This window comes from Coregonus clupeaformis, chromosome 12, assembly GCF_020615455.1.
Source record: "Coregonus clupeaformis isolate EN_2021a chromosome 12, ASM2061545v1, whole genome shotgun sequence".
Lineage (NCBI taxonomy): Eukaryota > Metazoa > Chordata > Actinopteri > Salmoniformes > Salmonidae > Coregonus > Coregonus clupeaformis.
In genome coordinates, this window is record NC_059203.1 from 62,894,869 (window position 1) to 62,918,538 (window position 23,670).

A 23,670-nucleotide genomic window follows, 5' to 3' on the forward strand; every position below is an offset into this window, starting at 1 on the left:
GGCTCCCAGCTGGAGGAGATTTGACCCCCAGAAGGCCCCTGGCAGACCCCAGCCCTGCATACCTTCTCCCTGGGTTCAGTCCAGCTGGGGCCTGGGCCGATCAGGATAGAAGATCGGGAGAGGATTCCTGCTTTCAGCAATCTCACTCCCCTGGAGTTAAAAGACAGAGGTTTGACTTGAATTGAATGAGTTTAACTCAATAACTTTAGTGTAAATCATCCAATTGACGTTAAAATAACAAATTATATTTATTTACCAAGGCAAATGGACATTGGTGACTTCGGCAAGTTGTTGTATTCAGTATTCAGCTAGTAGCCTAGCTGCTAGTAAGGTGATACATTGAATGGATAAAGTACACAAACATGTTACTAATGGTACTAGTTTTAAAGTCCTGAAGCTACAAACACCTGAATGAGACAGCAGTGATATGCTTTATTAAATCCACTGTAGAACTTTTAACAGTTGAGTGCACAGATAAAGGCATAAAAGAGAGAAAAACATGGAACAAGCAGAATCCAATTCACTCCTCCCCAAAGATTTGTTATTTGAAGCCTCTCTTCCTGTGAGAGATATGACAAGGAAACAAAGTCACACATTCTGCCTGAGGGTAAACCTCCTAGCCAATGAGCGACCTCTCCTTCCTGCCCATCTCAGTGTATGTGGTAGAAACCTATTATGAAACAGTCATATTCATGTACCTGTGCTGTAAAAGCACTCAACCACGAAGCACTGCAATGCGGCTGATTATAGAAGTGGGTAACACCAGTTATAATTGATGCCCTAAGGCAGGGTTTCGCAAACTCCCCCCCCCTCCCGTGTGCATGTTTTGGTTTTGCCCTAGCACTACACAGCTGATTCAAATAATCATCAAGCTTTGATTATTTGAATCAGCTGTGTAATGCTAAGGCAAAAAACAAAATGTGCACCCTTTGGGACCAAGTTCGGGAAACGCTGCTCTAAGTTGTTCTTTCCTGACTACGATTGAACACCACCGGACTACATTTACATTTACATTTACATTTTAGTCATTTAGCAGACGCTCTTATCCAGAGCGACTTACAGGAGCAATTCGGGATAAGTGCCTTGCTCAAGGGCACATCGACAGATGTTTCACCTAGTCGGCTCGGGGATTAGAACCAGCGACCTTTCGGTTACTGGCACAACGCTCTTAACCACTAAGCTACCTGCCGCCCCACCATTGGAAAACACTCCCCTCTAGAAAATGTTTTTTTTTTTTTTTAGCAAGGTTGTAATCTGGTTATCTGATAGTGTGAGGAATGTAGAAAAGTTCCCTGCAGAATATACAATTCTCACACATTCCTTCTGAATATGAAGTAGTATCCTTTCAGCACAAAACTCATTGTGTTATTAGGCAGGGTTTGGGCTGTGCAAAGCAAAACAGAGAATTTCTCTCACCAGAATGAGATCTGATGATTTACCATCCATCAGGTAAATCAGTTGTCAGAGCACCTTACCAATCACTGCACCTGTACACAGCCCATCTGAAATTAGCCCACCCAACTACCTCATCCCCATATTGTTATTTATTTTGCTAATTTGCACCCCCAGTATCTCTATTTGCACATCATCTCTTGCACATCTATCATTCCAGTGTTAATACTAATTGTAATTATTTTGCACTATGGCCTATTTATTGCCTTACCTCCACATAACTTGCTACATTTGAACACACTGTATAAATATTTTCTGTTGTATTTTTGACTTTATGTTTTGTTTTATCCCATGTGTAACTCTGTGTTGTTGTTTTTATCGCACTGCTTTGCTTCATCTTGGCCAGGTCGCAGTTGTAAATGAGAACTTATTCTCAACTGGCTTACCTGGTTAAATAAAGGTGAAAAAAAAATCAGGACAGAGGTGGTGTCACTAGTGTCTTATTTTTAGGACCAGGTTTTCCTGACCCTGTGCCCTGACCAGGAAAAACTGCTACAGTATGATATCTACCTCATAATAGTAGATCAACAGTTACCTTTAAGAGGCAATGTTTGTTCACAGCGCATGTGTGAGATGACATTGCCCAAGATATGCTTTGATTTCTCTGTCAGCTCAGTTTCACATGCACGCACATTGGCAAGCTCACTTGGTAACACCTCTCCAGAATCTATTTACGAGGTCTTGAATGTACAGGTAGTCAATTATAAATGACTGCCTGGCCTGCATTCCTTCCTGACATGACACGCACTCAGATTAGCCTGTAAATACCTATCTGACATCTGCTAAACTCTGCAGCATTTCAGATGGACTGGTGGAGGAGCCTGAGACAGAGAGAGGGGAAAGAGAGAGATGGAGGGAGAGAAAGGGTTAGAGTGATGGATAGTGTGAGAAAGGAGAGAGAGGGAGGTATGGAGTGAGAAAGACGGAGAGAACTAGGGGCGTGGTCTTTCTGTAGCTACATGCACTGGTGTTTGTCTGGCGCAGTCTATCATGCCTGATTGTCATACCCTCATGGAAGGTAGCCTCGTGTTTATTTGAAAGAGTCAAGCTGAAGTGTTGTTAATGGTGTTTGTGTTTGTGTTCGAAAGGCATGTCGTTCACACAGCTCTCTGCTCCAGGCCCTGCAATCATCGCTGAGATGAGATTTGGAATCCGCTGTGGGGTGTGTGTGTGGAATTGTGCTTGTGGAATCTGTCGTGTTTGCCAGGGCTGGGTTTTGAGTCTGTCTTTCTGTTTGTCTGACAGTCTGTGTGCTGACAGGCTTGAATCACGCTCTTCTGCTTCTCAGCCATCTGAACGTACAACGGCAACAAACCCCAACACACCAACAACCTGTTTACTTGGGGAATCGTGTTGCTTCGGCTGTGCTTTGGAAGTCACCCATTCCACACACTCTCATTAACGATACACTTTGGGCTGGTTCCCTAGACACAGATTAAGCTTAGTCCTGGACAAAACATAATTTTCAATGGAAAATAACAATTGAAGTGTGACAGACTAGGGTTCAAACCCGGGTCTCCTGCGAGCCACAAGACTGTGTTAGCCCGTTGAGCTAACACAGTCATCGAGGAGCTAACACAAGTCTTCAGGTCTCAGGCAAAGTTACTCAGCACTTGAGCGTGGTTAATTAGCCCACTGCACATCGTTGTGGTTTTTTGCTTATATCAATTGTCTTTGTATTGTGATAGGCCTACTCTTTCACCACGTTCCAGGCTGACTACATTGCAGTCGCCTGCCAGATCGCACAACGCCTTGATAGGTGTTAAACATACTGTATCAGCTAACCACATGGTATGCTATAGCAATCTGATGCTTGACTGCACAGTCGATGATGTGGCACACAATCATTGGTTTCTGCGTGCAATGTGACTACAATAATCGTCCTGGAACGTGACCACTGTCATGCCCATGAATTTCAGTTTGTATTGGTGCGTTCCAGGCCAACTACATGCATAAGCATCAACAATGGTTATGCGCCACTTCATCGACTGCGCAGTCGGACATCAGATTGCTATATCACATGATGTGGTTAGCTGATATGTTATACACCTATCCAGTCGTTGTGAGATCTGGCATGTGTCTGCAATGTAGTCATCTATGACCACGGACATTGTGATATAGCAATCTCAGTGAGGATCTACCTGGATCCCTCAGAGTTAATGATAACCTCACAGTTAACCCCAGCCTGGGGGAACAGGCCACCCCTCAGAGTTAATGATAACCTCACAGTTAACCCCAGCCTGGGGGAACAGGCCACCCCTCAGAGTTAATGATAACCTCACAGTTAACCCCAGCCTGGGGGAACAGGCCACCCCTCAGAGTTAATGATAACCTCACAGTTAACCCCAGCCTGGGGGAACAGGCCACCACTGCTTTTCTTCTCTCCCTCCCTGCTAGCTCATGTCATAATGGTGGGTGGAAGATTCCACCGTTTGAAAGCAAACAGATTCAGTACAGTAGTTACTAGTGTCAGGAGAACAAAGTCCTAGTAGGTTAAATACACTATAGCCAACTGAAAACACACACATCCATCTCCTGTGAAGTGTTATTGAATCCTCCCATAAACCCTGCTCACACTGAAACCCTTTTCACCCTATTGTGCCATCTCCAATATTTTCTTCAGACCAAGTTTCGGCAACACCTTTCCTTTTTGACCACTGAATAACGTTCAATAGGTCAGCAGTGCTTTTTTTTAAAAACCATATTGCCTCATCTTGTCATCTCAGTGTGTTCGTGAAGGAAAAGAGAAAGGAAGAGGTAGCCATTTGTTCTTTCTGCAGACTCATCTCCCGGTACTCTAGGGTAAGTCCACCTTAATGAAAACAGACAAACGCCCATCTTGTCTTGTGTGAAGTGATAGTGTGGAAAGAGAGGGACATGCCTGCGAACTCTCCACACACAAATACTAACTCATGGACGTGCGTGCGCGCGCGCGCGCTCACACACACACACACACACACACACACACACCATCAGACTGAGAACTATGGGAGAGAGCCCAACTCAGCGCCTCCCTCACGTTCACCCTGATTCCTTCCGGAAAGGAAGGGCACACTGATGCTCCTGGCACTAGGACAGGGCTCGGAGGACACCAATGAATGAGTGATACACACGTCTTCATGACGATATGTTTTGACAAGCAACGGAAACCTACAGTAGAGACAGATCTAACATATCCCTTTGTAAATCCAAACTGTAGACTAGATTGGAGAGTTGCCATTACAAAAACACAGGACAAGGATGTGTCTCAAACAATGGAACACTACAGTGAGGGAATAAAGTATATGATCCCCTGCTGATTTTGTACGTTTGCCCACTGACAAAGAAATTATCAGTCTATAATTGTAATGGTAGGTTTGAACAGTGAGAGACAGAATAACAAAAAAATCCAGAAAAACGCATGTCAAAAATGTTATAAATTGATTTGCATTTTAATGAGGGAAATAAGTATTTGACCCCCTCTCAATCAGAAAGATTTCTGGCTCCCAGGTGTCTTTTATACAGGTAACGAGCTGAGATTAGGAGCACACTCTTAAAGGGAGTGCTCCTAATCTAATTTTGTTACCTGTATAAAAGACACCTGTCCACAGAAGCAATCAATCAATCAGATTCCAAACTCTCCACCATGGCCAAGACCAAAGAGCTCTCCAAGGATGTCAGGGACAAGATTGTAGACCTACACAAGGCTGGAATGGGCTACAAGACCATCGCCAAGCAGCTTGGTGAGAAGGTGACAACAGTTGGTGCGATTATTCACAAATGGAAGAAACACAAAATAACTGTCAATCTCCCTCTACCTGGGGCTCCATGCAAGATCTCACCTCGTGGAGTTGCAATGATCATGAGAACGGTGAGGAATCAGCCCAGAACTACACGGGAGGATCAGAACTACACGGGAGGATCTTGTCAATGATCTCAAGGCAGCTGGGACCATAGTCACCAAGAAAACAATTGGTAACACACTACGCCGTGAAGAACTGAAATCCTGCAGCGCCCGCAAGGTCCCCCTGCTCAAGAAAGCACATATACAGGGCCGTCTGAAGTTTGCCAATGAACATCTGAATGATTCAGAGGAGAACTGGGTGAAAGTGTTGTGGTCAGATGAGACCAAAATCGAGCTCTTTGGCATCAACTCAACTCGCCGTGTTTGGAGGAGGAATGCTGCCTATGACCCCAAGAACGCCATCCCCACCGTCAAACATGGAGGTGGAAACATTATGCTTTGGGGGTGTTTTTCTGCTAAGGGGACAGGACAACTTCACCGCATCAAAGGGACGATGGACGGGGCCATGTTCCGTCAAATCTTGGGTGAGTACCTCCTTCCCTCAGCCAGGGCATTGAAAATGGGTCGTGGATGGGTATTCCAGCATGACAATGACCCAAAACACAAGGCCAAGGCAACAAAGGAGTGGCTCAAGAAGAAGCACATTAAGGTCTGTGGAGGGAGCTGAAGGTTCGAGTTGCCAAACGTCAGCCTCGAAACCTTAATGACTTGGAGAAAATCTGCAAAGAGGAGTGGAACAAAATTCCTCCTGAGATGTGTGCAAACCTGGTGGCCAACTACAAGAAACGTCTGACCTCTGTGATTGCCAACAAGGGTTTTGCCACCAAGTACTAAGTCATGTTTTGCAGAGGGTTCAAATACTTATTTCCCTCATAAAATGCAAATCAATTTATAACATTTTTGACATGCGTTTTTCTGGATTTTGTTGTTGTTATTCTGTCTCTCACTGTTCAAATAAACCTACCATTAAAATCATAGACTGATCATGTCTTTGTCAGTGGGCAAACGTACAAAATCAGCAGGGTATCAAATACTTTTTTCCCCTCACTGTATAACTTGTATGGAAATATATTTTTTATGTTCTTCTTGTACTTTAAGGTTGTGTGTTAATTATTTCTACACTATATTCTGTGACACAAAAATCTGCCCAGAAACATATCTTTGATTGGAAGCCACATAACCAATAAAGATTTATTTTCACAAGCACAAAAATGTGTTAAACAAAAATAAATGGGTAACATTTACACAATTTTATACAGGTTCCTTAAACTCAATGTACAATTAACAGACTAAACTAAATACCGATAGTTAAATATGTACTCACAATGCACACATTGATGACCTACACAAACATACACAAAAAACAACGTATACTGTGTAAAAGTAACACGAGTCAACATAAAAATCACATTATTTACAAAAACATCAATTTTGAGATTTTTTTTTAGCAAAAGGATTCCAGTTCTAGATTCTGTCCCATCAGTCGTTTACCAGAGACACGGTACACAATCTATCATGTAAAAGTTCCCTCGCTATAAAGTATTATTCAGTCTCTGTTAATAATCATAAAAGATAATAATATTATAAAGTTATAAAGTAGAGCAGTGAGAGCCACAAGGATACACTAGACTAGTATAATATACTGTACTGCGTTGCTTTGACGGTATGGCGTTTTTTTTTCCCTTTTTTGCAAGCTGGTGAGTTTTAGCCGTTAGCTTCGATGAAGTGCACTTAAGCATTGTAGCTTAGACTCTTTTTCCGGTGAGTGAATTCATTTTTTACGTTTTCTTTTTATACACAGAATCCTTCTAGACTTCAGTAGGTTTTAGCCAGGGGTTATGAACATCACTACATATAGGTATAATTTACGTCATAAGCTTAATGTAATACTGAGGGAAGAGCAGCAGCGACATACTGTATGATAATATGTATCGATGATATCAACATTGATCAGCGTGGTGAGTGTCTCTTGGCCTGGGGCAGTTTGGCAGAGTTGACTTCAAATGGAGTGCAAAGTGGATATTGGCAGCTTAAAAGGTGCAATCTGTAATTTTCATTTCCCCCAAAAAAGTGCTGCCTGCCTCTGCAAGTGTTTGCAAATGGAAGGGGGGTGCCTGCATTGTTGAATTTTCTAGTCTTTGTATTTTTTACTGCTTCTTGGCATATTTTGTAGTACTTCAAGATGCCACTAGGGGAAATGAAAGATTACAGATTGCACCTTTAAATTCACAAGGCTTTGATAAAAGAGTTTATGAAAACAGCCATCATTTGAGTGAATTAAGACATTATTACAAAGGAAAAGGTCAGTACACCACTAGTAATGTACCGGTCTTCTATAGAACCAACTCTCCTCTCGTAAAGGAAAGAGGTATGTGTCAGAGAGATAAACTTGGCCTCAATGCCTTAAAACGTAGTGTGTGTGGGTGTGTTTATGTGAGGGTGTGTGTATGTGTGTTATGACAAGTGCATCTGGACATTCACTGTGCTCTACTGCATGTGTGCGATAACAAACTCTCTGTGTGTGTGACGATGGGTAGCCATGAAGGACGGATGCACATCGTGTTCTGTTCCTTTCTCCACCATCAGTGGGTTCTAGTGGAAGAACAGAGCAGCGTTCCATTGATAGAACGTAAAAGGGTTCTACTCAACGGGTTCTACTCGGAGAAGGGAGGGAACATGCCCAGGTCAGCAAAGTCTTCGATGTTGTAGTTGGCTGTTCCTTGTGTTGGGTCTCCTGCCATCGGCAACATGTCCTACAGAGAGACAGACGGGGGAGGGAGAGAGAGGAAAGGTTAGACTTTCATGTGGAGCCATATCAGACAGCACTGTGTACACTGGGCTCAGGCCAGGAAAGGAGAGGAAATAAGCCATTGAAGCACAGTGTGTCCAAGGTGGCCTCTCTTCCTGGCTCCCATACACATGGATTACTGTAGGATATTGGCGCTCGGTGTTGGTGTGCATGTTACCTGGAAGGGTTAGAGTGTGTCTCTGTGTGTGTGAGTTACCTGGAACAGTGCTGTCTGGGAGGGGTTAGGGTGTGTCCCTGTGTTACCTGGAACAGTGCTGTCTGGAGGCGGTTAGGGTGTGTCTCTGTGTTACTTGGAACAGTGCTGTCTGGAGGCGGTTAGGGTGTGTCTCTGTGTTACCTGGAACACCTCTGTCTGGGAGGGGTTAGGGAGTGTCCCTGTGTTACCTGGAACACCTCTGTCTGGGAGGGGTTAGGGAGTGTCTCTGTGTTACCTGGAACACCTCTGTCTGGGAGGGGTTAGGGAGTGTCCCTGTGTTACCTGGAACACCTCTGTCTGGGAGGGGTTAGGGAGTGTCCCTGTGTTACCTGGAACACCTCTGTCTGGGAGGGGTTAGGGAGTGTCCCTGTGTTACCTGGAACACCTCTGTCTGGGAGGGGTTAGGGAGTGTCCCTGTGTTACCTGGAACACCTCTGTCTGGGAGGGGTTAGGGAGTGTCCCTGTGTTACCTGGAACACCTCTGTCTGGGAGGGGTTAGGGAGTGTCCCTGTGTTACCTGGAACACCTCTGTCTGGGAGGGGTTAGGGAGTGTCCCTGTGTTACCTGGAACACCTCTGTCTGGGAGGGGGTGAGGTCGCCTGATATGGAAATGAGTCGCGGGAGAATTAAATTGAAATATAAAATTCAACCAGAGAGTGCCCTTAGATCATGGGGAAAGGCTGCCCTTGACAGTTGCAGAATGATTCAAGTGCAGCCTTTCGAGCTGTCATGTATGCTGCAGACAATGCATTCACAGTTCACTACGGAGGAGTTTTGGTTCCTGACTCAAAGGGAATACCCTGCAGTCTCCCTCAGAGCAATAAAACTCATGGTACCCTTCGCCAGCTCATATCTGTGTGAAGCTAGATTGAGCAGTGCGCTCGTCTGCATTAAAACTAAATATTGATCCAGGTTGGATGTGACAGCAGAGATGAGGTGTCACTGCTGACCACGGCCCCTGTCTTTGAGAAGCTCCAACGTGACATGCATCAAGCACACCCATCTCATTAGCGGTGGTGAGAAAATTGTGCCTTCAAGACAACTGGGAACTGTGAAAAAAAACTAGGTCAAACTAATTTGCAATTGACTGTCATAGCCCCACATTAAAAGGATGTGATGGTGAGTTGAGCCCCAAATAAAAAAGGAAACATTGGCTGTTAATTACATCATTTTTTTCACATGGTTGGGGTCGCGGGCAAAAAAAGTTTGGGAACCCCTGTGTTAGGGTGTGTCTCTGAGTTACCTGGAACACCTCGGTCTGGGAGGGGTTGGGGTGCGAGTGTGGCTCTCCTCCCTGCTGGCTGTGGTGCTGGTTCTGCCACTGGGACCAGACCTCACTGGGCCGACCCTGGAACTGACCCCCACTCTGACTGCCCTCTCCTGACACATCTAGAGAGAGAGGAGGGGGGGGAGAGAGAGATAGGGAGGGGGAGGGGGAGAGAGAGAGAGAGGGAGGGAGGGAGAGAGAGAGAGGGAGAGAGGGAGGGGGGAGAGAGAGGGGGGAGAGGGAGGGGGGAGAGGGAGGGGGGAGAGGGAGGGAGGGAGGGGGGGAGAGGGAGGGAGGGAGGGGGGAGAGGGAGGGAGGGAGAGGGAGGGAGAGGGAGAGGGAGGGAGAGAGGGAGAGGGAGGGAGGGGGGAGAGGGAGGGGGGAGAGAGAGAGGGAGGGGGAGAGAGAGAGGGAGGGGGAGAGGGGAAGAGGGAGGGGGGAAGAGGGAGGGGGGGAAGAGGGAGGGGGGAAGAGGGAGGGGGGAGAGGGAGAGGGGGAGGGGGAGAGAGGGAGGGGGAGGGAGGGGGAGAGAGGGAGGGGAGGGGAGAGAGGGAGGGGGAGGGGGGAGAGAGAGAGGGAGGGGGAGGGGGGAGAGAGAGGGAGGGGGAGGGGGGAGAGAGAGGGAGGGGAGGGGGGAGAGAGAGAGAGGGGAGGGGGAGAGAGAGAGAGGGAGAGAGAGGGAGGGAGGGAGGGAGGGAGAGGGAGGGAAGAGAGAGGGAGGGAAGAGAGGGGGAGGGAGAGAGAGGGAGGGAGGGAGAGAGAGGGAGGGAGAGAGAGGGAGGGAGGGAGAGAGGGAGGGAGGGAGAGAGGGAGAGGGAGGGAGGGAGAGAGGGAGAGGGAGGGAGGGAGAGAGGGAGAGGGAGGGAGGGAGAGAGGGAGAGAGGGGGAGGGAGGGAGAGAGGGGGAGGGAGGGAGAGAGGGAGAGAGGGAGAGAGGGAGAGAGGGGGAGAGGGAGAGAGGGAGAGAGGGAGAGAGGGAGAGAGAGAGAGAGAGAGAGAGAGAGAGAGAGAGAGAGAGAGAGAGAGAGAGAGAGAGAGAGAGAGAGAGAGAGAGAGAGAGAGAGAGAGGGAGGGAGGGAGGGAGGGAGGGAGGGAGGGAGGGAGGGAGGGAGGGAGGGAGGGAGGGAGGGAGGGAGGGAGGGAGGGAGGGAGGGACAGCGAGAGAGAGCGAGAGGGAGGGAGGAGGAGAGACAGTGAGCAGTCGGCAGATACATTGCATAAGTGTGAGGAGACACTTCACCACCCTTGGTGTTCAGACAGGATCAAATCAAATCAATCAAATCAAATCAAATTTTATTGGTCACATGCGCCGAATACAACAAGTGAAGACATTACAGTGAAATGCTTACTTACAGCCCTTAACCAACAGTGCGTTTATTTTAAACAAAAAAAGTAAGAATAAAACAACAACAAAAAAAAGTGTTGAGAAAAACAAAGAGCAGAAGTAAAATAAAGTGACAGTAGGGAGGCTATATATACAGGGGGGGTAACGGTGCAGAGTCAATGTGCGGGGGGCACCGGCTAGTTGAGGTAGTTGAGGTAATATGTACATGTGGGTAGAGTTAAAGTGACTATGCATAAATACTTAACAGAGTAGCAGCAGCGTAAAAAGGATGGGGTGGGGGGCAGTGCAAATAGTCCGGGTAGCCATGATTAGCTGTTCAGGAGTCTTATGGCTTGTGGGTAGAAGCTGTTGAGAAGTCTTTTGGACCTAGACTTGGCACTCCGGTACCGCTTGCCGTGCGGTAGCAGAGAGAACAGTCTATGACTAGGGTGGCTGGAGTCTTTGACAATTTTGAGGGCCTTCCTCTGACACCGCCTGGTATAGAGGTCTTGGATGGCAGGGAGCTTTGCCCCAGTGATGTACTGGGCCGTACGCACTACCCTCTGTAGTGCCTTGCGGTCAGAGGCCAAGCAGTTGCCATACCAGGCGGTGATGCAACCAGTCAGGATGCTCTCGATGGTGCAGCTGTAGAATTTTTTTGAGGATCTGAGGACCCATGCCAAATCTTTTTAGTCTCCTGAGGGGGAATAGGCTTTGTCGTGCCCTCTTCACGACTGTCTTGGTGTGCTTGGACCATGATAGTTCGTTGGTGATGTGGACACCAAGGAACTTGAAGCTCTCAACCTGTTCCACTACAGCCCCGTCGATGAGAATGGGGGGCGTGCTCAGTCCTCTTTTTTTCCTGTAGTCCACAATCATCTCCTTTGTCTTGGTCACGTTGAGGGGAGAGGTTGTTGTCCTGGCACCACACGGCCAGATCTCTGACCTCCTCCCTATAGGCTGTCTCATCGTTGTCGGTGATCAGGCCTACCACTGTTGTGTCGTCGGCAAACTTAATGATGGTGTTGGAGTCGTGCCTGGCCATGCAGTCATGGGTGAACAGAGAGTACAGGAGGGGACTGAGCACGCACCCCTGAGGGGCCCCCGTGTTGAGGATCAGTGTGGCAGATGTGTTGTTACCTACCCTTATGGATGATATAGTCATCCATGTTCTCTGTTCCCTACAGGCCCAACACTAATACATATCTACATCCCAAATGGCACCCTGTCCCCTATATAGTGCTATATATAGAAGGCTCTGGTCAAATGTATTGCACTATGTAGGGAATAGTACATGTCTCCCTCAGGGGAGAGGTTAGAGATGCAGTTAGGAATGTTTCAGGAGAGCTGGACGCAAGCACAAACACGCTGGTCTGCATTCATGTATGTAGGCATGTACTTTATCAGGCACACAAACACACACACACCTCCCTATCCCATAAAACGCCTACATGCCACGACGGGGGAAGTTATGCAGTAGTTAGTAAGGCTGTAAAACCATCATAAACAGCTTTGAAGTCTTGACCTGACTAGACAATAAATCCTTATCTGAGAGGAGCTGAGGGAGCGCCACGCACCGTTGGCTTCCTAGTGCTGTGTGTGTGTGTGTGTGTGTGTGTGTGTGTGTGTGTGTGTGTGTGTGTGTGTGTTTCTGTACCGCTAATGTGTCAGAGCCATTGTAATGAGGACATCCTACTCATAAATCCATTGATTTGCTGAGTGTGCCCAAGGTCTCTGATATTTCACGTAGGTGTTCCTAACGAACAATAATGTGTCTGTGTAGGATACATCATGAGTCACCAGTGAACAATGCACAAAGCCATAGGCCTAGGGGTGCATCCCAAATGGCACCCTATTCCCTATATAGTGCTCTACTTTTGACCAGAGCCCTATAAAGTGCACCATATAGGGAATAGGGTGCCATCTGGGACACACAGAAGGAATAATCCACAGGCAGAACTCATACTAGGAAATACATTGAGGTATGAGGTATTGGGGATATCTAAGCTACATGTTCCTCCTAGCTGGAATATGAAAAACAGGGAGATATCTAAGTTACATGCTCCTCCTAGCTGGAATATTAAAAACAGGGAGATATCTAAGTTACATGTTCCTCCTAGCTGGAATAATATTAAAAACAGGGAGATATCTAAGCTACATGTTCCTCCTAGCTGGAATATTAAAAACAGGGAGATATCTAAGTTACATGTTCCTCCTAGCTGGAATATTAAAAACAGGGAGATATCTAAGTTACATGTTCCTCCTAGCTGGAATAATATTAAAAACAGGGAGATATCTAAGTTACATGTTCCTCCTAGCTGGAATAATATTAAAAACAGGGAGATATCTAAGTTACATGTTCCTCCTAGCTGGAATATTAAAAACAGGGAGATATCTAAGTTACATGTTCCTCCTAGCTGGAATAATATTAAAAACAGGGAGATATCTAAGTTACATGTTCCTCCTAGCTGGAATAATATTAAAAACAGGGAGATATCTAAGCTACATGTTCCTCCTAGCTGGAATATTAAAAACTGGGAGATATCTAAGTTACATGCTCCTCTTAGCTGGAATATTAAAGACAGGGAGATATCTAAGTTACATGTTCCTCCTAGCTGGAATATTAAAAACAGGGAGATATCTAAGTTACATGTTCCTCCTAGCTGGAATATTAAAAACAGGGAGATATCTAAGTTACATGTTCCTCCTAGCTGGAATAATATTAAAAACAGGGAGATATCTAAGCTACATGTTCCTCCTAGCTGGAATATTAAAAACAGGGAGATATCTAAGTTACATGTTCCTCCTAGCTGGAATATTAAAAACAGGGAGATATATCTAAGTTACATGTTCCTCCTAGCTGGAATAATATTAAAAACAGGGAGATATCTAAGTTACATGTTCCTCCTAGCTGGAATATTAAAAACAGGGAGATATCTAAGTTACATGTTCCTCCTAGCTGGAATATTAAAAACAGGGAGATATCTAAGCTACATGTTCCTCCTAGCTGGAATATTAAAGACAGGGAGATATCTAAGTTACATGTTCCTCCTAGCTGGAATATTAAAAACAGGGAGATATCTAAGCTACATGTTCCTCCTAGCTGGAATATTAAAGACAGGGAGATATCTAAGTTACATGTTCCTCCTAGCTGGAATATTAAAGACAGGGAGATATCTAAGTTACATGTTCCTCCTAGCTGGAATATTAAAAACAGGGAGATATCTAAGCTACATGTTCCTCCTAGCTGGAATATTAAAGACAGGGAGATATCTAAGTTACATGTTCCTCCTAGCTGGAATATTAAAGACAGGGAGATATCTAAGTTACATGTTCCTCCTAGCTGGAATATTAAAGACAGGGAGATATCTAAGTTACATGTTCCTCCTAGCTGGAATATTAAAAACAGGGAGATATCTAAGTTACATGTTCCTCCTAGCTGGAATAATATTAAAGACAGGGAGATATCTAAGCTACATGTTCCTCCTAGCTGGAATATTAAAAACAGGGAGATATCTAAGTTACATGTTCCTCCTAGCTGGAATATTAAAAACAGGGAGATATCTAAGTTACATGTTCCTCCTAGCTGGAATAATATTAAAAACAGGGAGATATCTAAGCTACATGTTCCTCCTAGCTGGAATATTAAAGACAGGGAGATATCTAAGTTACATGTTCCTCCTAGCTGGAATATTAAAAACAGGGAGATATCTAAGTTACATGTTCCTCCTAGCTGGAATATTAAAGACGGGGAGATATCTAAGTTACATGTTCCTCCTAGCTGGAATAATATTAAAGACAGGGAGATATCTAAGCTACATGTTCCTCCTAGCTGGAATATTAAAAACAGGGAGATATCTAAGTTACATGTTCCTCCTAGCTGGAATATTAAAAACAGGGAGATATCTAAGTTACATGTTCCTCCTAGCTGGAATAATATTAAAAACAGGGAGATATCTAAGCTACATGTTCCTCCTAGCTGGAATATTAAAGACAGGGAGATATCTAAGTTACATGTTCCTCCTAGCTGGAATATTAAAAACAGGGAGATATCTAAGTTACATGTTCCTCCTAGCTGGAATATTAAAGACAGGGAGATATCTAAGTTACATGTTCCTCCTAGCTGGAATAATATTAAAGACAGGGAGATATCTAAGCTACATGTTCCTCCTAGCTGGAATATTAAAAACAGGGAGATATCTAAGTTACATGTTCCTCCTAGCTGGAATATTAAAAACAGGGAGATATCTAAGTTACATGTTCCTCCTAGCTGGAATAATATTAAAAACAGGGAGATATCTAAGCTACATGTTCCTCCTAGCTGGAATATTAAAGACAGGGAGATATCTAAGTTACATGTTCCTCCTAGCTGGAATATTAAAAACAGGGAGATATCTAAGTTACATGTTCCTCCTAGCTGGAATATTAAAGACAGGGAGATATCTAAGTTACATGTTCCTCCTAGCTGGAATATTAAAAACAGGGAGATATCTAAGTTACATGTTCCTCCTAGCTGGAATATTAAAGACAGGGAGATATCTAAGTTACATGTTCCTCCTAGCTGGAATATTAAAAACAGGGAGATATCTAAGTTACATGTTCCTCCTAGCTGGAATAATATTAAAAACAGGGAGATATCTAAGCTACATGTTCCTCCTAGCTGGAATATTAAAAACAGGGAGATATCTAAGTTACATGTTCCTCCTAGCTGGAATATTAAAGACAGGGAGATATCTAAGTTACATGTTCCTCCTAGCTGGAATATTAAAAACAGGGAGATATCTAAGTTACATGGACGTATGTGCACACACACAGAGCGTTGAGGATTGGCCTGGTTGTGTCCCACTGTGTTGACGTCACCCACAGAGCGTTGAGGATTGGCCTGGTTGTGTCCCACTGTGATGACCTCACACACAGAGCATTGCTGAGCGGCCTGGTTGTGTCCCACTGTGATGACCTCACTCACAGAGCATTGAGGAGCGGCCTGGTTGTGTCCCACTGTGATGACCACAAACACCCTCACTCTCAGATGTGAGAGACACAGCAGCAGTCGCTCCACTTCATTTCCTCTCTCCTCTATACAGACAGACACATACTGAGCCAGACAGACAGATAGACAGACCGACACACAGGGAGACAAATACTTTCTGGTGCGCTAACACACTGCATGACACACCCTGTAGGGGGATGCTTTCAGAGTTATGTTCTTCTGTGTGCGTGTGTGTGTGTGTGAGATGGGTGGGGGTCGCTCCACATTAAACAGAAGCAGATTGATAAGCTCTACAATATCATATCCCCTAGCATAACTCATATCCTGCTGCTGAGAGGGATAACCATAAACACACTCACACCTTGACAGTTTAGTGCCGTAAATAATGGAGGGAGGGAGGGAGGAATGCGAGCAGAAATAAAGGAGGAGAGGAACAATTAGTCAGGAGAACGGAGGGATGATTGTTTGTTTATAGAATGGAAACAAATCTGTAAATGACTACAATAAAGGGAAATGACAAAACACACAACGACAGAGGAAGTCAGAGGTGCTGAGAAACAGATTGGCTGTAACTCACTTCTATTCCTTAGTATCTCTCCTCACCTCTGTCTCTGCACCAAGACTAGCCCGGAGGAGAGAGGGAGAAATAAAGAGAGAAGGAGAAAGAGAGAGGGAGAGTGTGTGTTAGAAAGAGACAGAAGGAGAGCGAGAGAGAGAGAGAGAGAGAGAGAGAGAGAGAGAGAGAGAGAGAGAGAGAGAGAGAGAGAGAGAGAGAGAGAGAGAGAGAGAGAGAGAAAAAAGAGAGAGCTAGTCCATTAGTGTAAAGATTGTCAATTAAAAGCTCATCAGATGGTCATGGCTAGACCAGACCTCCATTCCCCCCAGCTGAGAGATGAAGAAAAAGAGAAGAGAGAGAGAGAGAGAGAGAACACAGAGAGAGAGAGTACAGAGAGAGAGAGAGAGAACAGAGAGAGAACAGAGAGAGAGAACAGAGAGAGAGAGAGAGAGAGAGAGAACAGAGAGAGAGAGAGAGAACAGAGAGAGAGAGAGAGAGGGAGAACAGAGAGAGAGAGAACAGAGAGAGAGAGAGAGAACAGAGAGAGAGAGAGAGAGAGAGAGAGAGAGAGAGAGAGAGAGAGAGAGAGAGAACAGAGAGAGAGAGAGAGAGAGAGAACAGAGAGAGAGAGAGAGAGAGAGAACAGAGAGAGAGAACAGAGAGAGAGAACAGAGGAGAGAGAAACAGGGAGAACGAGAGAGAGAAAGGACAGAGGAGAGAGAAACAGAGAGAGGGAGAGAGATCTATGACGTCCTGAGATGTGCCACTACTACTAATGCATTCTAATACACTATTTAAATGCACAAGCTAGATTTTCTGCTCCAACAGTAAAGTATGGCATGGACAGTTTTTGGACGACTGAGGGGGGGTTTCGAAAGTGCTGCCGTCTGTTCTTTTCCATTTCCTAAGTCTCATACGTAACTACAGCAACATCTGTCATAAAAAACAGTCTACTTTCCTCCTATAGCTGCCGAATATCTTGTGTGGATTCCATTCCCCTTGGTTGGACTGCAAGGCAACCCCAGCATACAGTACGTTTAGCTTTGACCTTTTACCTCTACCCTATGAATGACTTGTCCAAGAGAGATAGTCAGTGCACAGCCCACATGGAGAGGTTTAGGTATGTTACCAGGTTTCCTTTATGGAGATGCTACATTGCTAAAACATGACCCGACTTTACATAACATATCCCAAAAGACATGGACATACACTGTACTGTCAATATTTCCCTTCCAAAATCACCCAAAAGGATATATTTAAAATCTTTTCACATTCCTGTGTGTGTGTGTGTGTGTGTGTGCGCGCACATGGTTGGGTAACTTCATTTGGCGTGCCTTGGATCCTCTCACCCGATCTGATGTCATGGGGTGAAAGGGGTAATGGCTGTGTGTCGATGTGTGTTAAATGTATGGAAAACAGATTTTGCCAGCGAAGCGTTAAGAGGAGAGAAACATGACATCAATGAAAACCCACTGCTGTCCCACAGGAACGTTTGAATGTCAGACAGTGTGTGCGAGAGTGTGCGCGTGTGTGTGTCTGTGCTCACGTATGTGTGTGAGTGTGTGTGTGTGGTAAGCTGGTATGTCACTATAGAAAAGTGTAGACAGTTTGATGATACGGGCCGACACCTGTGAAGTAGCAAAAAAACATGCCTTTCAGCAGATGTACTGCTCACACATGAACATACACACGTTCAACCAAGCCTCTACCACACAGACACATGCTATGAGAGCAAGAACAAACATTTCAAATTCCTACTCTTTTCAGGCTTTTCAAGAGAACAGATTCCCAGTGGCTTTTTATGAGAGCTGATTCCCAGTGGCCAATCATGAAAGATACAGGCTGTCCCAGGCTTTGGGTTCAACTCATCAGAGAAGAGTCAGGTGTGCTAGTGCTAGGCAGGAACAAAAGCCTGCACCAAAACCTGTAGGTTAGGACTCGGGTTTGGTTAAGTAAGTTAAGTTTCACAAAATGTCCAAGGTTTCCAGAAATCCCGATTGGAAGGTTCCCGGAATCAAGAGGGAATAAGCAGGAACTCTGGGAACTATCCAACCAGGATTTCTGGAAAATGTGGGAATGTACGGAACATTACTGGAATTTTGCAACCCTAGCAGGGTGTGTGTGTGTGTATATATATATATATATATATATACACACACACACACACACACACACACACACTCAGCAAAAAAAGAAATGTCCTCTCACTGTCAACTGCGTTTATTTTCAGCAAACTCAACATGTGTAAATATTTTTATGAACATCACAAGATTCAACAACTGAGACATTAACTGAACAAGTTCCACAGACATGTGACTTGCAGAAATTGAATAATGTGTCCCTGAACAAAGGGGGGGGTCAGGATCTGCATTAAGTACTGCAGTGCATGGACTGCACCAGATTTGCCAGTTCTTGCTGTGAGATGTTACCCCACTCTTTCACCAAGGCACCTGCAAGTTCCCTGACATTTCTGGGGGGAATGGCCCTAGCCCTCACCCTCCGATCCAACAGGTCCCAGACGTGCTCAATGGGATTGAGATCCGGGCTCTTCGCTGGCCATGGCAGAACACTGACATTCCTGTCTTGCAGGAAATCACGCACAGAACGAGCAGTATGGCTGGTTGCATTGTCATACTGGAGGGTCATGTCAGGATGAGCCTGCAGGAAGGGTACCACATGAGGGAGGATGTCTTCCCTGTAACGCACAGCGTTGAGATTGCCTGCAATGACAACAAGCTCAGTCTGATGATGCTGTGACACACCGCCCCAGACCATGACGGACCCTCCACATCCAAATCGATCCCGCTCCAGAGTACAGGCCTCGGTGTAACGCTCATTCCTTCGACGATAAACGCAAATCCGACCATCACCCCTGGTGAGACAAAACCGCGACTCGTCAGTGAAGAGCACTTTTTGCCAGTCCTGTCTGGTCCAGCGACGGTGGGTTTGTGCCCATAGGAGACGTTGTTGCCGGTGATGTCTGGTGAGGACCTGCCTTACAACAGGCCTACAAGCCCTCAGTCCAGCCTCTCTCAGCCTATTGCGGACAGTCTGAGCACTGATGGAGGGATTGTGCATTCCTGGTATAACTCAGGCAGTTGTTGTTGTCATCCTGTACCTGTCCCGCAGGTGTGATGTTTGGATGTACCGATCCTGTGCAGGTGTTGATACACGTGGTCTGCCACTGCGAGGACGATCAGCTGTCTGTCCTGTCTCCCTGTAGCGCTGTCTTAGGCGTCTCACAGTACTGACATAGCAATTTATTGCCCTGGCCACATCTGCAGTCCTCATGCCTCCTTGCAGTATGCCTAAGGCACGTTCACGCAGATGAGCAGGGACCCTGGGCATCTTTCTTTTGGTGTATTTCAGAGTCAGTAGAAAGGCCTCTTTAGTGTCCTAAATTGTCATAACTGTGACCTTAATTGCCTACCGTCTGTAAGCTGTTAGTGTCTTAACGACCGTTCCACAGGTGCATGTTCATTAATTGTTTATGGTTCACTGAACAAGCAATGGAAACAGTGTTTAAACCCTTCACAATGAAGATCTGTGAAGTTATTTGAGAACGAAACAAACATTGATGGAATGCTTTGCTGTGATTGGCTGGTGCTTACCGAATGCCGTGCTGCGGTTGGCCAGTCCAGAGTAGGCGTTGCCGCTGGGCGATGAGGTGGCCGGGGAGGACAGGGGGCTGTAGGAAGACGGGTCTCCTTGGTAACTGTGGCCGGAGCCTATCCCAAACGGACTGGACTGGGCCTTAGTGGACTGGATGGAGAGAGAGAGAAAGAAAGAAAGAAAAAAGAAAGAAAGAAAAGAGAGCGTGTGTGTATTACTAGACTAGCAGAGAGACGTGTGTGTGTGTGTGTGTGTGTGTGAGTGTGAGAGACTGGTATAGGGTGAGGAGAAGACAGATGAGCTGCTCAAGACCATATGCTCAACACACTACCCTTAGCATGCATGTTGTGTGGTCCGTTATGCAGATCAGAGAACACACACACACACACCATCTATCCATAATCAGGCTCTGCTGATGCGATTCACTAAAGTGAGAAGAGAGAGCTCTGCATAGCGAAAAGAGAATCTGCATAGCGACCACAAACGCATTTCATTAGAACTACTACTGATGCTTTTGGCTAGCAGTAGAGGATTCCTGTTGTAAACCAAAGGAGAGATGACTACATTCTGTAGCTATGGGAGTCAGTTTGTGATCAAGTGTGTCGTCTGCCTGACTGGAAAACACCTAGAACACCTAGGCATTAGATCTGGAATGGAACCAGTCTCCACGTCTGGATTGATTCTACAGATATTTGTTCAGTTTCAGATTTCTGGATTCTATCTGGCTCTACACACAATGCAAACCACCTCTGCTACATGTTCAGGCCTGTGTGTGTGTGTGTGTGTGTGTGTGTGTGTGTGTGTGTGACCTGGCCAGAGAAGGGGGGTCTGTTGCTAGTCCTGTGTGTGTGTGACCTGGCCAGAGAAGGGGGGTCTGTTGCTAGTCCTGTGTGTGTGTGTGACCTGGCCAGAGAAGGGGGGTCTGTTGCTAGTCCTGTGTGTGTGTGTAACCTGGCCAGAGAAGGGGGGTCTGTTGCTAGTCCTGTGTGTGTGTGACCTGGCCAGAGAAGGGGGGTCTGTTGCTAGTCCTGTGTGTGTGTGACCTGGCCAGAGAAGGGGGGTCTGTTGCTATTCCTGTGTGTGTGTGACCTGGCCAGAGAAGGGGGGTCTGTTGCTTGTCCTGTGTGTGTGTTTTTTACCTGGCCAGAGAAGGGGGGTCTGTTGCTAGTCCTGTGTGTGTGTGACCTGGCCAGAGAAGGGGGGTCTGTTGCTAGTCCTGTGTGTGTGTAACCTGGCCAGAGAAGGGGGGGTCTGTTGCTAGTCCTGTGTGTGTGTGACCTGGCCAGAGAAGGGGGGTCTGTTGCTAGTCCTGTGTGTGTGTGACCTGGCCAGAGAAGGGGGGTCTGTTGCTAGTCCTGTGTGTGTGTGTAACCTGGCCAGAGAAGGGGGTCTGTTGCTAGTCCTGTGTGTGTGTGACCTGGCCAGAGAAGGGGGGTCTGTTGCTAGTCCTGTGTGTGTGTTTTTTACCTGACCAGAGAAGGGGGGTCTGTTGCCGGTCCAGGTCACCTGTCCTGGGTTGAGCTGTCTGGAGATCTGAGCTAGGTTCTGATTGGACGATCCCGACGGCTGGATTTCATTAACCCCCGGGACATGGATCACTGAAGAGCTGTAACACACACACACAGAGAGAGAGACAGCATTCCAAGTTAATGTGTGACATGTGAGCCTTTATATAGGCCCCTGCAGACAGTCATATTTAGACTTTAGACTTTAACAAAACAACACATTTAACTGTTCACATCTGTCAACTCTAGTCTGCTCAATTGTTTAACCATCACCTGCGGCCCTGTCTTTCCCCATGGCTTTCAACTTTAAACACACGTATATACACACACACCAATGTGCATGCACGCACACACACACACACACACACACACACACACAGGGCACACACACACACACAGGGCACACACACAGGGCACACACACACACACAGGGCACACACACACACATAGGGCACACACAAACACACACACAGACAGTCAGACGCACCCACCCACACACAGAGAGGTGTACCTGAAGCTCTTGGCAGAGTGTCCGGGCTGGAAGGGAGAGTTCTGGGAGTAGAGCTGCTGACCTCCCGCCGTAGACGAAGGAACCATCATCTTCTTCTCGCCAGCTAGAACCACACAATACACACACTGTTTAGAGAGAGAGCGAGGGAGAGAGCGACAGAGAGGGGAGAAAGTCACACAGACAGACAGAGAGAGAGAGAGAGAGAGAGAGAGAGAGAGAGAGAGAGAGAGAGAGAGAGAGAGAGAGAGAGAGAGAGAGAGAGAGAGAGAGAGAGAGAGAGAGAGAGAGAGAGAGAGAGAGAGAGAGAGAGAGAGAGAGAGAGAGAGAGAGAGAGAGAGAGAGAGAGAGAGAGAGAGAGAGAGAGACACATTCAGAGAGAGAGACAGATAAAGAGACATTCATTAACTCCCGAGTGGCGCAGTGGTCTAAGGCACTGCGATGCAGTGCTAGCTGTGCCACTAGAGATCCTGGTTCGAGTCCAGGCTCTGTCGTAGCCGGCCGCAACCGGGAGACCCATGGGGCGGCGCACAATTGGCCCAGCATTGTCCAGGATAGGGGAGGGAATGGCCGGCAGGGATGTAGCTCAGTTGGTAGAGCATGGCATTTGCAACGCCAGGGTTGTGGGTTCGTTTCCCACGGGGGGCCAGTATCAAAAATTAAATTATGAAAAATAATAATGTATGCACTGGATAAGAGCGTCTGCTAAATGACTAAACTGTAAAATGTAATTCAGAGCGAGAGATAAAGAGACATTCAGAGAGAGAGAGACAGATAGAGACATTCAGAGAGAGAGAGAGACAGATAAATAGACATTCAGAGAGAGAGAGAAAATACACCACACAGTCAGAGATAGAAAGAGGGAGGGAATGGAGAGAGAGAGAGGAGAAACTGCAGTCCTGATTGAGTTGTGGGGAGGTTGTTTTACATTTCTCCCCTGGATGAAATACCACCACCACAACCAACTGCCTACCATGGGCCTTACGACAAACACTGGCTGATTAATGCTTGCTTATCTAAACACACACACGTAACAAGACAAGTAGAGGTGAGAATATAACTAGATAGCGTACAGCCAGAGATGCCGGAGTACATGTCAGCGAAGCGCGGGTCTCTCTCCTGTGAGAACATGGTGTCCGTCTTGTCAATGTTCTTGCCCGCCTCGTGAACCCCTCCTCCCACACTGGGAACGGGCACCTGGAGGGAGCGGGGAGGGAAGAACAACTTCATTTAATAACACTACCTTTATTTATACAAGGGTGTGAGTATATCCCTCTTGCTGATGTACAGTCAACAGCTAGAGGAGAGCGAGTGGGAAGGACATCTTCACTTAATGAAACCCAAGTAACTGTTGGGTTGGGCTCAATTCCATTTGAATTCAGTCAGTTCAGGAGGTGAACTGAAATTCCAATTCCAAACGTTTTTTTCCTCATAGACAAGCATTGAGGAAGAATTTGATTTCAAATGGAATTGACCCCAAGCCTGTTATACAGTTGAGCCCTTTTAAATGTCCAATGCAGCCATTTTTTTAAAATCACAATATCAAATCATTTCTGGGCAACAATTAATTACATGACTGTAATTGTTTTCAATTAAAATGGTCAATAAGAAACAAAAATAGCTTCTTAGCAAAGAGACATTTCTCAAGCAAGAATTTTGCTAGGATTG

At 46.1% G+C, this 23,670-nt stretch overlaps 1 protein-coding gene across 10 annotated transcripts in view; it reads right to left on the bottom strand.

The window, feature by feature from the left end:
• Positions 1-6,413: 6,413 nt before the first annotated feature.
• arnt2 (aryl-hydrocarbon receptor nuclear translocator 2) overlaps positions 6,414-23,670 on the bottom strand; it is a 95,261-nt gene continuing 78,004 nt past the window's right edge. For all 10 annotated transcript variants that reach the window (XM_045224005.1, XM_045224006.1, XM_045224004.1 and 7 more), the window contains 6 exons: positions 23,076-23,199; positions 22,006-22,108; positions 21,457-21,595; positions 19,989-20,139; positions 9,485-9,630; positions 6,414-7,989 (listed from right to left, as the gene is read on the bottom strand). In XM_045224005.1, the coding sequence (XP_045079940.1) occupies positions 7,891-7,989; positions 9,485-9,630; positions 19,989-20,139; positions 21,457-21,595; positions 22,006-22,108; positions 23,076-23,199 (762 nt within the window). In that variant the 3' untranslated portion in view covers positions 6,414-7,890. The remainder of the gene's footprint in view (positions 7,990-9,484; positions 9,631-19,988; positions 20,140-21,456; positions 21,596-22,005; positions 22,109-23,075; positions 23,200-23,670) is intronic.